The sequence below is a fragment of the Lates calcarifer genome, linkage group LG18 (genome assembly GCF_001640805.2).
Source record: "Lates calcarifer isolate ASB-BC8 linkage group LG18, TLL_Latcal_v3, whole genome shotgun sequence".
In the NCBI taxonomy this organism is placed as follows: domain Eukaryota; kingdom Metazoa; phylum Chordata; class Actinopteri; family Centropomidae; genus Lates; species Lates calcarifer.
Genome location: NC_066850.1, coordinates 13,629,531 through 13,643,979, shown reverse-complemented (window position 1 = coordinate 13,643,979; position 14,449 = coordinate 13,629,531). Strand labels below are relative to the sequence as shown.

The following is a 14,449-nucleotide window of genomic DNA, read 5'->3' as shown; positions in this document are numbered from 1 at the left end:
GAATACTGAAAAATCCAGTATCAGTATAGTTTATTTCTACTTTAAGTACTCAGACAGAAAGAACAAACTGATAATTAGTTTTACTTCTGATACACTGTGTTCACAATACATCTGTAAGTAGGATTCTGAATACAGAACGTCAGTTGTAATAGAGTAGTTTTCCATTAATGCATTACTACTTTTATTTAGGTGAGGAATCTGAGCACTTCCTGCACCACTATTTGCTGGGTCATCATCAGGAAGTCTGGAGTAGGTTCTCAGAACTCGCAGCAGAGTGAGAGCTCTGCGGTGCTTCGTCATCTCTGCAGCGTCACATGACGACAGAGTCGCCGCCTGTGACAGCCCTCAGTCCTGAGTGGTGAAGAGGGGGGGGCTCTGATGTTGGTTCAACAGACAACTCCACATTCTGAGAATGAGACAGAAGATGATTAGAAAAAAAACAGGTCGTTAAAACACGTAGAAATCAGAACTGAGGTCAGTTAGTCCTAAAACTTTTTTCTGTTATTATTCTATTTCCATTTTTCGCCATATTTCTTCCACTTCTTCATTTTTATTCTGATTTAAAGGAGGAACAACACAAATATCTAAACATGCAAACATACAGTGGAATGGAGGTTAACAGGGGACACAGTCTGTACCCAAGTTTCACACAGACAGGAGACTGTAAATCATAAAAGATTGAACATGAATATATGTTACACAATTAAAGAGCTTAATAAGAAATGAATCAAATAAATGATCAAATGGGCGTGTTACACTGCTGTTCTATACTGTCTATCTATTATGTCAACTGCAGCTTCCTCAAGGACCCGTGGAACTTTTTCAAGGACCCTTGGATACTCTTTGAGCACTCATGGAAAGTTTGTAAAAAATAAAAAAAATAAAATAAAATAAAAAACTCCCGGAACCTTCTGGTACGGGGCGTTGGGGTGCAGTACAGCGGATCGGCCACTAGAGGTCAGAATCAGACAGGAAGGTGAGACAGCTGAGAAACAAACCTTCAAAGACTGAGACAGAAAAAGGAGCAGTACAACTAAAATTAACTACAATTAACTACACTGATTATCAATCAAACTAGAATTAATAATATGTCATCATCCAAATCCTGTATTTCTGTTAAATACTTCTCCCACGTGAAGCACAATTTTATTTTATTTTCATGAGAAGTATCCAGGCATTACAGATGTTGCTGAAAAACATTCCAGGAGTTAATATATAATGCACGGTCCTTGAGAAGATGCTTTGAGGCATCATTAAGGAGCTTCCAATTGTCCTTGAGGAGTTTTCAGAGTTTGTAGTTGTTTCTCAAAGTGTATTTTGAAGATATTTTTTGAAAAGTTACAATATTTACACATGTATTCACTAAATCTACATATTTAAAAAAAAAAAACTTGTAACTTTGATAGTTTTTAGCTTTGATTAATAATGTGTTTTTTCCTGTTTATTTTGTGTATTTATTGACCTGGATGATGAGCTAATGCATAAACTTGTTCTTACAGGAAAAATTTAAATTTCAATTAAATTAAATTCAAAGTACTGAATTTGAATTTTACATGGCCTGAGTTTCAGAAAATGTACATGAAATTATTAAATAATATTTCCTGATTGAATCTGAAATGGTTTTTTTCTTGTTCTTCATATTTACTGTACAGACATGAGAGTACTGTCAACTGAAACATCTAACTCTCACTGGTAACATGACTATGTATACAGGGGTAGGAGTTTAATAAATATTATTAATAGTTCTATTGTTTATTCGGTGAAATAAATAGATAAAGAAATGCCAAATAAACAACTTATTCTAATATGAAATAATATTTGTTAATAACTGTTATTTGTAACTTCTTATATCTTGTGTTGTTTGTTTTTTCATCTTTTTCTAGTTGTTTTATTTGTCTCTTTGTTGTAAGGTTGTGTTTCTTTGTGGTCGTTTTTCAGCAAGAAATATTAACAGTCACTTTATGCAACGGCTCAGAGGTGCCACACCTGACCACTGTTCAGGCCACACCTTCGTCTGTGTAATTTCCACTGTTGAACTCTTCCCTTGAATGAACTGAGATAAACTTCTCTCCCGGTTTTACACAGATTGCCTCATACTGTCAACAGCTGCATCATTGTTTTAGTGCAGTGAGAGTGTGTGTAAGTGTGTGTGAGAGAGAGATAACCATCTTCATATCTCACCTGTACCTGCCCCCACCCCCCTTTCTATTACATACATATAACAGAAAGACCCAGTGTCTTACTTCTATAACACTCTAACAAGAAGACAGAGTAGATCATTAACCAGAGCTGTGTGTGTGCGTGTGTGTTCATGATATTAACACTGAATTAAATTAGAGCAGCTCTACACATTTTGTGTTATTATGGGATATTCTTATTTCAGCAGTGTATCTGAATACTTCTTCCATCACTGAAAGTCAACATAAAAGATCTTACTCTTCGGTAAAAAAAGGTCTATCTCTGTAGGAATCCATATGCATACAGACACTTATAATAACAATCTGAACCTATCAGTGGCAAAAAACAAGTACTTTAGTGGACGTACTTTGTCCACTGGATTACACTGTGGCATCTGTTCACAGTGGTCAGGTACTCTGTTCTCAATCAATACTCCTTTAAGTTAGTTCAGTAGTTTGTTAGTTATAGGATTTATTTATTCAGGAAGTCTCATTGAGACATTTGCAAGAAACACAAGTTGTTGTTGTTTAAATGGCTGATTTAACATCTGGAGAAGGGACAACAGTTTACAGTGATTCTGATTAATGTTCATTGTCTGTGGGAAAAAAACGAACAAAACAAAAACAATAAAAAAGTAATGTATAAAGCAAGCAACAATTCAACCATCACACACAGACACAGGCCTATTAATAAAGAATATCAGCAATTTGAATTTATTACATAAAACACAAGTGTGTCACATCTGAACTGGTTTCCACATGTGATAAACATGTGTTTCAAAGAGATTCATTTACTGAATGAATTAATTATGGCTGCAATGTCTTCATGTATTAACTAATTTATTCAGTCAGTATTTTTGTGACCACAGAATACTGTGGTCCGCAGACAGACAGACAGACAGACAGGGACAGAGTGAGGTCTATAAAAGTAAACGGGGCTTACACACTGTTGTAGTATGAGCAGAGAGAATCATACACACACTTTCACACACACTTGCTCTCCCTATACACACATACACACACACACATACACACTCCGGCTCTGCAGCTCCACGCGTGCAGCCTGGAAAGCGACCAAAGCTGCAGGCTTCACTTCAAACAAGCTGGACTTTTTATTTATTTTACTGTTTGTTTTTTTTTTTATCCAGATTAGACCAGGAGAAGTTGATCTCTAAGTGACTGGAGATTGAAACAACCAGAAACACACAACGTGATTAAGATCCAGGGCTGCAACTTTTGTTTGTGCGTTAATATTATTTCTGAGTGCGGTTTCGCTGGAGCTGAAACTTTTACCCTGAAACCGCGGAGGGCATGCCGGGGTTTGTGGCTCTGTTGGCCGCGTTTGCAGTCCTCTCGGCCGGGTTGAGGAGCTCCGTAGCCGGGGTAGAGATGCTGTTCTCCGTAGCCGGGGTGAAGAGCTCCGCCGCGCCCGCGGTGGAGAGGACAGCAGCCGGGGTGAACACTACCACTGTGGCCAGGGTGGAGAGCTCCGGGGACGGAGGAGCGGGGCGGGCTGGCTGCCCTGGCCACTGTCGGTGCGAGGTGGAAGGGCTGCTGCACCGAGTGGACTGCTCGGACCTGGGGCTCCGGGAGATACCGAGCAACCTGAGCGTCTTCACATCCTACCTGTAAGTCAACACCGAGAGTTTACGTTGCTTTTTATTGTGCTGTTTTGCAATCTGTAGCTCTTAATCTGCACATATGAACAACAGCTCGAGTTGTGTGTGCGTGCGCGTGCGTGCATGGATACTATAAAGTCGTGAGAAAGGCCGCACCTGTCCCGCTCCGCCTCTGTTTATCTCTCGCGCTCCGCCGCAACGCACGCGCATGTCATGTACAGTTGTTCATATGGTGGTTGAGGCGGTCTGAGGAGATTAGTTTACACTCTCTGCCAAAAGAGTCAGAAACACAGTGAAAGTTAGCAGAGAGAGAACTTTACAGCTGTTCCAGAGGTTGATGAGGAAGATCTAAAGGTTCTTAAAGAGGTTCCCAAGAGTTCTGGTGGTTTCTGAGAAGGTTTCAGGTGCCCTCCTTGAAGAGGATTTAGGGGGTCTTAATGAGGTTCAACAGATACTCTAGGGTGTTCCAACATTGTTTGTGAGGAGATTCCCCTGGTGCTAGAGGAGAGCCCTGGAGTCCTTGAGTTCCACTGGTACTTGAGGAGATTGTTGGAGCTACTGAGAAGTTCCAGGGGCTTTTGAAGATTTTTAAATGTTCTTTTGGACAGGTTTTTGAGAAGGTTTCAGGTGTCCTTCTTGAGTAGGTTTTAGGGAGTCTGAAAGTGGATAATCAAAATCATATCAGATGTTTATGATGAGGTTTAGGGTGCAGTGGTTTTGAAGAACCTCTAGGTGTCCTTGAGGAGATTTCCAGTAGTACGCTGAATTTCCAGGATCTCTTGAGACATTCCAGGCATTATTGAAGAGGTACCAGGGATCCTTGAGGAGACTGGAAATGCTTTTGTAAAAGGTTCCAGGAGATCTGTTGAATGAGGAGAGCCATCCAGTCATCCAGTCTCTGTCTGTGTGAGTGTATGAGCTGGTGCAATCAGCCAGCTGACATCAGCTCAACCACCTGTCTGGATTCTGTGACCTCTGACCTCTGAGCTCACCTGTAACACCTGTTGTTTTTTTTAGCGTAAATTAATCTGTTAATCAAATCAATAATTAATTAAATGAAGTTCAAATCTAATATTAAAGGCAGTGAGATAGTTACACTTGTGGATATAACTTCATCTGTGTCCTGAAGTTCAATCAAACTGATAATGAAAGATGCAAATAAACTCAAACCTTTTTGAAGAAATTAGTCACTCACATCTTAATCAAATCAAACTGAAACATTACGTTTTTATGGGTCTTACTCATCAGTAAATAAGATGTGCTTTGGAAAAATGGGCCCAAACAGTGTCAAACAACCTGGAAAAACTTTGGAATGGTCCTTTAACAACTGTGTCAGTGAAGTTTCAGTGTTTCTACTTTGAGCAGGCGACTGTAAACTCCTGTTAAAGAGAGACACTGAAATTAATTCAAATCCATTTCACCTCACAGCAGGTGACCAGGCTCTATACAAGACATGTTTCAGCTCTGGCAAAACCATTACGTCACTGTACACTGTGTGTGTGTGTGTGTGTGTGTGTGTGTGTGTGTGTGTGTGTGTGTGTGTGTGTGTGTGTGTGTGTGGAGGGAAAACCTGCCTGTCTTGGCTGTGGTCTAAAAGCAGCACAATGTCCAGGATTTAAGTTTCACTCTCATTAAAGAAAACCTTCTTCTATTCAGAATAGCTGTGTGTGTGTGTGTGTGTGTGTGTGTGTGTGTTTCTCAATGAAAGCACTTTCTTTACAGTTTGTCTAAGACAGGCAGATGGACACACACACACACACACACACACACACACAGCGACAGTCGATCAAAGGTTCTTTGTGTCTTTATTAAAGCTCCAATCAGGAATTGAATCCAACAAAACATCAAGGAGTTTCTGTGTGTGTGTGTGTGTGTGTGTGTTTTGAAGAGTTGTCGGTCGGTAGCTGTGTCCCATCAGTTTATCTGTTTGTCACCAGTATCCAACAAATCCACCACAAGCTTGTCACTTTTTCATGATGCGTTCAGGTGCTGCTTGTTGGCTCGAGGTTAGACTTCCCAGGTGTTTGTGTTCAAGTGATCTTGGTTGAAATGAACCAATGAAAAAGCCACTGTAGGATGTAAATAAATTACTCTTCATTGCCTGCAGATATTTACACATTATGACAGACATATGGAAATATTCATCTTTAACCTCTTACACTGATCGTCAGGGATCTTGGACTTTGTTTACCACTGGGATTTACTACTTCGTTAACTGTTCCAGAGAAACTGGAGAGATGTTTGATTATTTCATGTTGGTGAGTCGACACAAAACCAGTGGTTCCCAGCATATTTCTGCATGTGAACCTTCAAAGTAGATGTGAGCAGAGCACCACACCGACTAACCGGCTACGGCCAGGTTCATGAGAGTGTGAACACGACATTCCTCAGATAAATACAGGAAAAAACTCTACCCATAAACCAGGTACTCCAAGAGCAGTGATTACTGAAAGACTGAAGAGGTCAAACTGCAGTACTTCAACAAAAAAGGAAAGATTGATCTTGTTGATCAACATGTGAAAACTCATATATATGTATATGTTTCCTTAGAAGGTTTTAAAAATTCCATAAATCTAATTTACTAAGGTCTTTAATAGAGTTAAACATTAGATTAAACTCTTGGCTGTAAAGACACAGTTGTTAGGAGGATCATTTATTCATGGTAGACAAACATCTATTTTAGCAAAGTTAAAATAACAAAATCAACAGACATCAACAGATTATGGGATAATGGGCTCTCAACGCCTCCTGTATAGAACTGTCAGACTGAAAGAGACAAAAAATCACTACAAATGATGTAACTGTGGTCGTTTCATGTCTCTCTCTGATCATTTTGCATTTCTTTTGGGATTGTTTTGTCTCTTTGTAATCTTTTAACTGAACTCAAATTTCTAACAAGAGATATTAACAGTGTCTTCATTCAGAGCATCTGGAGCAAGGGGCCCCATGACTCAGGCCTCTGTAGGCCTGGTCATTGATCCATAAATGAGTTCAGGTCACATTAATCAATTATTACTATAAATAATACAGCTGGGAGGTCCTGACAAAAATATGAGATAAATGTCATGCACTGAAATAATCGTAGGTTTTAACACTATACAAACTTTGAATTAGCTTAGCATAAACACTGGAAGTAAAGGGAAACTGCTAGCCTAGCTCTGTCTAACATTTAAAAATACACCTACCACACATGTAAAAAGCCACAGTTTGTGTCTTTAAGTGAAAGTTATGAGCTGGAACTATTTCTTGATGAACAACAGTGTATCCATCCACCCAGTAGTTCTGTGCAGATATGGTCAAAGTGTAGTTTGTTTGTGTACGTCCTCAGTATTTTGTCCTGAGCAGGGTAATGTCTCTGGTTCATTGTGAGCACTTTTAACTTTGTGAGAAAATTAAACAGTAACTGATCTCAGACAGACAGACAGACATCAGGGAGAGTCAGTTTACAATCTGCCTCTGTCCGTCTGTCTGTTTGACTGCCGTCACTCTGAATACGACCATCTGTCAAAGCCTTTGTGAGTGTCTATGTGTGTACACTAGCTGCATGCCTAAGCAGCGCTGTCTGAGGCCTGAATGGGTCTGTAAGTCTCTATTCTACCTCTGACTGACAGCAGGAGCACAGGAATGCATTTAGCCGCAGTCTGATGAATGAACTGATGTACATATGAAGGATGTTTTCAGCCACGCCCCTTTTGGCAGCCATATTGTAGGTCCTGAGCTCCGTCAACAGCTGAACTGACCATTTAATCTTTGATCTGAAGCCTCATTCAACCCCTGTGATTTCAGTTTTTCCCACTAAAAAGTTGTTTCTTTTATGTATTGTTTGTCCTATGCGTCTGAGGTGTTGGTATTATGCAGCTCAGAGACAAGCAGATAGGTAGAGAGCCTCCCATTATCTGCCTGACCTCTGTCATGACCTCAGAGGAAGACAGGTCATCCATTTACCTGGATGCTTGGACGGCTGCTGTCTGACTGTGAGAGAGCGTTAAGCTCTGTCAGGGTTCAGTTGAGCTCAGCTGTCACTGAGTGCTGCTGTTAGACACCACGCTCCATCACACACAAACACACACAGGTAGTCAAACATCACAGACAGATAAATGGACTACCTGCCTGACCCTGTGAGGTTATATAAAGAGTGATGTTGTAGAGCTGTAGAACATATCTGTTAGTTAGTCCTGAACTTTGCAGGGCCAGCTGTTTGGGACTTCTTTACGTTCTAAAATTGATATGAAAGAAGAATGTAAGCAAGTCTGTGAATGTGTGTTATTTATCGCAGCACACTCTCAGCAAGCTTGCACAACAGCTAGCATCATTAGCATGGCCGTGCCTGCTGTGTGCAGGCCACTGTATACAAATAAGGTGTAGTTATGGTGTTTCTAGTTGAATAGCACCACACTGGACAGGTGACAGGTGTGTTTACAGTGTTTGTGGTCTGAAAGAGGAGTAAAAGGGGAAAAATCAGTGTGTCCACTCGCCCCCATCCTGCACTTGCATCGCCTCAGCTCCAACAGCTCCAGCTTTGGGCGTCACAGTGGCTGGAGCCAGTTTTTCCACTTTAAACTGTTTGGGCATTAGGAGCTGAGAGGACCCAACCAGTCAAGGCAGATGGCTGCCCATCCTGAGTCTGGTTCTGATCGAGGTTTCTGTGTCTCTAAAGGAAGTTTTTCCTCTTCACTGCTGCCTAATGTTTGATCATGGGGTTCTCTCTGTAAATATTATAAAGCGTACAGTCTAGATCTGCTGTTTATAAAAATGTCTTGAGATAACTTCTGCTGTGATTTGGAGCAATATAAACAAAGTGACATTGACCTGAGAAATAGATATACACTAGATATATAGTATATATAGAAGGTTGCTGTCTTGATGACCAGATAAAATCGTGACACATGAATGTGTTTATCCTGATATACAGTTGACAACAGTAATTAGGTTGTGTTCCTCTTTATAGTCACTTTCTGCAGCTGCAACATTTATAACAATCTGACACCTCTTTACAGTGTCAGGATCAGTTTGTTTTCAGTGAAATGTACAGATCTGTAGGGAGCTGTTGTTGATCCTGTGGTATCTTTCTCTTTGGGAGCAGAGTGACAGGACGGGTCGGGGAATAAACCCCCCGCGTTCAGTCGCCCCGGGGGGCCCCCGCTGACCCGCCCCCGAAACACTGAAAGAAAGACAGAAAGAAAGAGCAAAAGAGGACAAAAACAGAGAGAGGCCTCGCTGTCACACTACGCCTCCAAACTACACAACTCTCTTTTCTTTCTTTATCCAGAGTTTGTCTTTCTGAGGCCGCAGACATTTGAATAATCGTCTGATATCCATCAGGCAGAAAAAAGACAACACACACACACACACACACACACACACACACACACACACAAACCTTCATCTAACTCATTACTTGGAGAAAAAAAACACACAACATGTTTAATGTATTCGTCTTTTCTTTCATCCTCCCTGTTCTTCGTACATGCCTCTTTACTCCTCAGCCCACTGAAATAAATCAGTTCAGGGATCTGAACTTGTAAAATAAAATGGGTCCTTTTTCTGTAATTCAAACTGTGACACAGATAACACTTTTAGAATAAAGTTTATAAAGTTTCACAACTTTTCTATTATAATTTTTATTACATTTTTCACTTTATTTGAGTCTTAAATCAAAAACTGTTTTCAGGCAGTAATATATGGACTTTAGAAAAATTACAACTTTTTTCTTTGTTTGTTTTGACTTTGACAAAATATTCTAACTTAAATCTTGAAATATTACTTACTTACAGTCTTGAACATGTTGTAACTTTTTTCCTTGGATGTTTAAAATATTTTGACTTTTACTTTATTCACAAACTTTTATGACTTGTCTCTCATAAATTTCTTACTTTGATTTTATAAACAAAATACAGAAAACATTGTGACTTTTTTCTTGTAGACTTTTAACTTTATTCTCAAAGTATTACAACCTTTCCTTGTACTGTACTGTTATGTAATGTACTTGTACAACATTTTTAAATATTACGACCTAAATTTCAAAATATTCAAACTTGTCCTGTAAATGTTTTTACTTTGTTCACAAAATTTCACAATTATGGTCTTTAAAAAGTCCAAAAGGTATGACAGTTATGACAGTTTTCTTGAAAATGTTTAGAATTTACTCTCGATAAATTATATAAAGTGAAAAATATGTGTGCACGGTGAAGGGAAGTAAGCTGATGAGGTGATGATGACCTTGATGAAGGATATAACTGTTTCAAAATAGAAGCTCAAGCAGTGAAAGTCAGGCCGGGACAGGGTAAATACAAACACAAGTAAGAACATATGAGGTCATATGACACAATAGGTTTTACCCAGCAGGGTAATCAGTGGTGTATATTTCCTTATTGTCAAAGCCACCACCATCATCATCATCCTCCTCATTACAGTGTGTGTCTCAGTATTGTCCCGTATCTCAGGACGGAAGTGAAAACACACAACACACTCAGCTGTTGGACCATTGAAACCATCACAGAGCAACAAGTAGATGTAAAATGATAAAACCTGTAGATTAATGACGTTTTCAGTCATTTTCTGATCCTGATTTTTCAGTTTTGCTTTGTTAGTTTTTTGTTCTTGTGTGCAGAACAGACATCCTGCAGTCGTCAGTTTGGGCTGTGGGAGATTGTGATGGAAATTTTTCATTATTTTCTGATGTTTTATGAACTGAATGATTACTCAATTTACCAGTAAACAGCAACAGTTTGCAGTTACATTGCAGTTGTTCAAGCAGGAGCTTTGCCTCTAATAAAATCTTTTTAACTCATTCATGACTTCTTCTCTCAGTAAATCGTATTTGAAATAATGAGCAAACTTTCTGTAAATAGCCAACTGTTATTTTTTTATGTAGAGAAGGTTACAGAGCCCTCAGTGTCTGAAAACACTCTCACATGTATGTAAAGATATATTTTTAGTGTTAGTTAATAAATGAAGCGAATGAAGAGTAAACTCAGTAACAAAAACCCGAGTGTGTGTGTGTTGAGGCAATAAAAACCAATCAGCCGTAACACTGTTGGCCTGGTCAGAGTAAAGGAACATTCTGCTAAAATAAGTCCAGACAAACCTCCTCTGTGTGACTGGACTACCTGTCGACAATGTTGTAAAGCTACACACACACACACACTCACAGACATTAACAGGCTTTATGGAGAAAGTTCCTTAACAACCGGTATATTCAACCTGCAGACACACCCTTGCTGTGAGACAGCCTGTCTCTGTTTCCTTTCAGACTGGAGCCCACCTGAGTGGAAAGACGCTACCTGCCGATAGTTATCACACAGAGAGAAGCAGAAAATAGATGAGGTCAGATAATGGAAAAGAAAAGAAAAGAGGGCTGCACAAAAACACAACAAACTACTCTATGTCCCTCTGAGCCAGAGACACTGATGTCACCTTGTTTTGACTGAAATCACCTTTTGAGTGAATTTTGAAGAAACTGGTGCTGGTTTAAAGCTCTTATTGGCTCTTTCACCCCACAGAGCATCACATTATACTATATATTAATGACATGACATATTTGTGATAAGGTGGCATTGCATTACTGTCATGTTCTGCTTTGTTAACATTGTGTTGACATCACTCAGGTATTCCCCTTAGTGTTTATTGGTCATTTTCCAGGATTAGTTCATCACACGATGAACACAGTGAGTGACAAACTACAGGAGAAATCTGGACAGTGAAGATATCAGATGAGATGTGATGAGTCTGAAAACAATGTGATTATATGTGGTATGGGCTTTGCACTTACTGCTGCAACTAACAAGTATTTTTATTCTCTATTAATGTGCCGATCATTGTCTCTAAGAAATTGTTTTCTTGAGAAAATGTCAGAGAATACTGACAAATGTTTATTTACAATCTCCTAGAGGTCTTTATTGTTTTATCCTCACATTTGAGAAGTTAGAACCACCAAATATTTATTTTTTTATTTTGCTTTAAAAATAAGGAAATAGGTTGTCGGGTTGTCAGATTAGTTGCATGTTTTTCTCAGCTCCACAGTCAACAGATATGAACCCTGCTGAAGTCCTAACGGAAATTTTTGATGTCCTCCACCACCATGATCAAAACACCAGATGAGGAAATTCAAACTCATTTGTGGACAGTTGTTTCCACCAGTGATAGTCCAGTGCTGATTCCACGTCTGGTTTAGAAGATCTTGACTCACCTGCACAAAGTCCTGACCTGAACCCCATCCAACAACTTCAGGAGTAAATCCCTGCAGCTGGTGCAAAGACTGAAACCAGAAGAGTGGAGGATGTTACAGCAGCACAGGTTGTGACTCTGTTTCCTGTCCAGGCAGCCATCTTTGCTCTGATCCAGAAACATCCAGTTGGTTAGAAGAGTCTCAGAAAAACTCTTAGATCCAAATGGATGAAGAGTGAAGAATGGTGTTTATTGCTTAGTGGGGTTTATTAAGACACTTTATGGTGTTTTTTTTTTTCTTTCTTTCTTTCTTTAATTCATCCCTACACTCTGCTATATGTGACCCACAAGTGTTAGAGGTCATTGAAAGTCCTGGAGCTTCAGAGCAGAAGAGGAAAACCTGGTTTATTCATTCATTCATTTCTTGCTTTTCTCTCTTTCCAGTAACTTCCACTCCTGTCTTGTTTCTCACTCAGGTGTGTGTTGACTCGTTCCTTTCAGCAGCTCTTTGAAGGAGGCGTGAAGTTGTGTGTGTGTGTGTGTGCACACGTTTGCGTGCATGTCCTACCTGAGTTCTGAGTAGCTGCTTTGTGAAACTAAATATTTTTATATGTGAAATGTGTGTGTATGTGTGTGTATGTGTGTGTGCTGAATAGTCTCTGTGTCTGAACACACCAGACTCTGTGGCCCTGTTATGAACTTATGTCTCTTTAATAATTCATTACTCATTAACTCAGTGTTTATATTTGTAATTGACTGTTTGGATAAGGTTGTTATGTTGTTGTTTTTACGTCATTTCTGTTTAAGATCAAACAAACATTCATTGCTGAACAGCAACATTACATTATGACCATATATATTTTTACCTCAAATGTTGATTTATTTATATGTACTTAATGACTTTACCTCTGCAGCTCAGTGTGTGAAGGGAGCAAAACATGAACAGTCACTTCTCTCTGTCGTTTTTTTTGCAGTGATCTGAGTATGAATAATCTGACTGTGTTGTCCAGCGGAAGTTTGTCCAACCTGCACTTCCTGGAGGAGCTGTGAGTCACACACACACACACACACACACACAGGTTCATTCCTCGCTGACATATCATTGTTAACTGTGCTGGAGTTGGTGACGTTTTCCAGTTTTCCTACTAAAATTCCAGGAATTTTATGAAGCCGTAACATTTACACGTCGAGGAAACAAAATCTGTAACAAAACATCTAACAAGAAAACCAGGTACAGGTGTATTCACTCACCCCTGTTCCCTAGAATTTATATTTCTGTCCAACTAAACAGCAACAGCAAATATACAACTGGATTACATTGTCCATTAACACGGTGAGGAAACGTCACAAACACACTGATACTGAACATTCTTGTTCCTGGGAAGAAAGTGTTATTTCCCAATTGCTTATGCCTGAAGTAAAAGACCTATTTTTCTCTTCAGACTTTGCTTTTGTGACTTGGGTAATGCCTTTCAGGCAGATTTAGTCCTGAGTAGCTAATAGAAAATTTTCTAGACCTTACAAACTTACTGCAGCCTTCAGGTACCTTTGAGACTTCCTCCCTAATCTGTTTGAGGTCAAAGGTCAAAGCTGGTATCTTCACTGGGTACAAGTAATGACGATCCTGGAGAGCACAGAATTCTGCAAGAAGTTCAGTGGTTTGGGGCTTCACAGGCCAAAAATTATATAGAACTGGTTGAAGCTCTGGTGAAGACTTACGTCAAAGTGGACTGCAGGATGTCCCTGATACTCCATATCCTTGATGCTCATCTTGACAAATTCAAGGAGATTCACTGATATGTGAAAGTGATTTACATTACAGTCGCAAATCTTGAAAAATGACTCACTAAATATTCTAAACATTTTTGTTCATTTTTGTATAACTTTAGTATAGATACTTGTAAATCTTGATTCATATGTTGTTTTATTCAGACCTTATGCAAATGAAAATGTGCAAATTTGCCAGTTTTTACATAGAAAATAGGTTTATTTCTAAATGATAGATTCTAAATGTCCTCAAATGTTAACCAGGTCACAGAAACAAGGTTTGAAGGGAATAATGGTAATTTTCTATACTTTAACAACATAAATAAATAAGAAGTCACACATGCTATCTAGGAACAAAATTTGTGTTATATAGTGTTATTTTTCCTGCAAAACTTATTTGCTGATGCAGTTTAGTTGTGTAGACATGTATTTGTAGGAGACAGTGTTGGCTTTGTTATGTTTCAACTGAAGATCCTTTTCTCCAAACTGTCTAATGTGCTTGTAGAAACGAAGAGGATGGAAGTTTATTATTGATAAAGTGATATAGATAAAAGTCTGTCTCTGTGTTGATCGAGAACTTTATCATTCTAACACTGTAAACCCAGTGTTGTAACTTTATGAAACATGCAGTCTCAGTCTCTGTCTCTGTTCTGCTGGTGTGATTTGACTGGCCCTGAGAGAGCACCAGTGGAGGTCTCTTCACTAACCCACACACCACGA

At 39.2% G+C, this 14,449-nt stretch overlaps 1 protein-coding gene across 1 annotated transcript in view; it reads left to right on the top strand.

Moving 5' to 3' along the window:
* Window positions 1–2,967: 2,967 nt before the first annotated feature.
* LOC108901344 (leucine-rich repeat-containing G-protein coupled receptor 5) overlaps window positions 2,968–14,449 on the top strand; it is a 33,447-nt gene continuing 21,965 nt past the window's right edge. Inside the window, exons 1-2 of the mRNA XM_018702812.2 lie at window positions 2,968–3,805; window positions 12,937–13,008. Coding sequence (XP_018558328.1) covers window positions 3,489–3,805; window positions 12,937–13,008 — 389 coding nt within the window. The 5' untranslated portion in view covers window positions 2,968–3,488. The remainder of the gene's footprint in view (window positions 3,806–12,936; window positions 13,009–14,449) is intronic.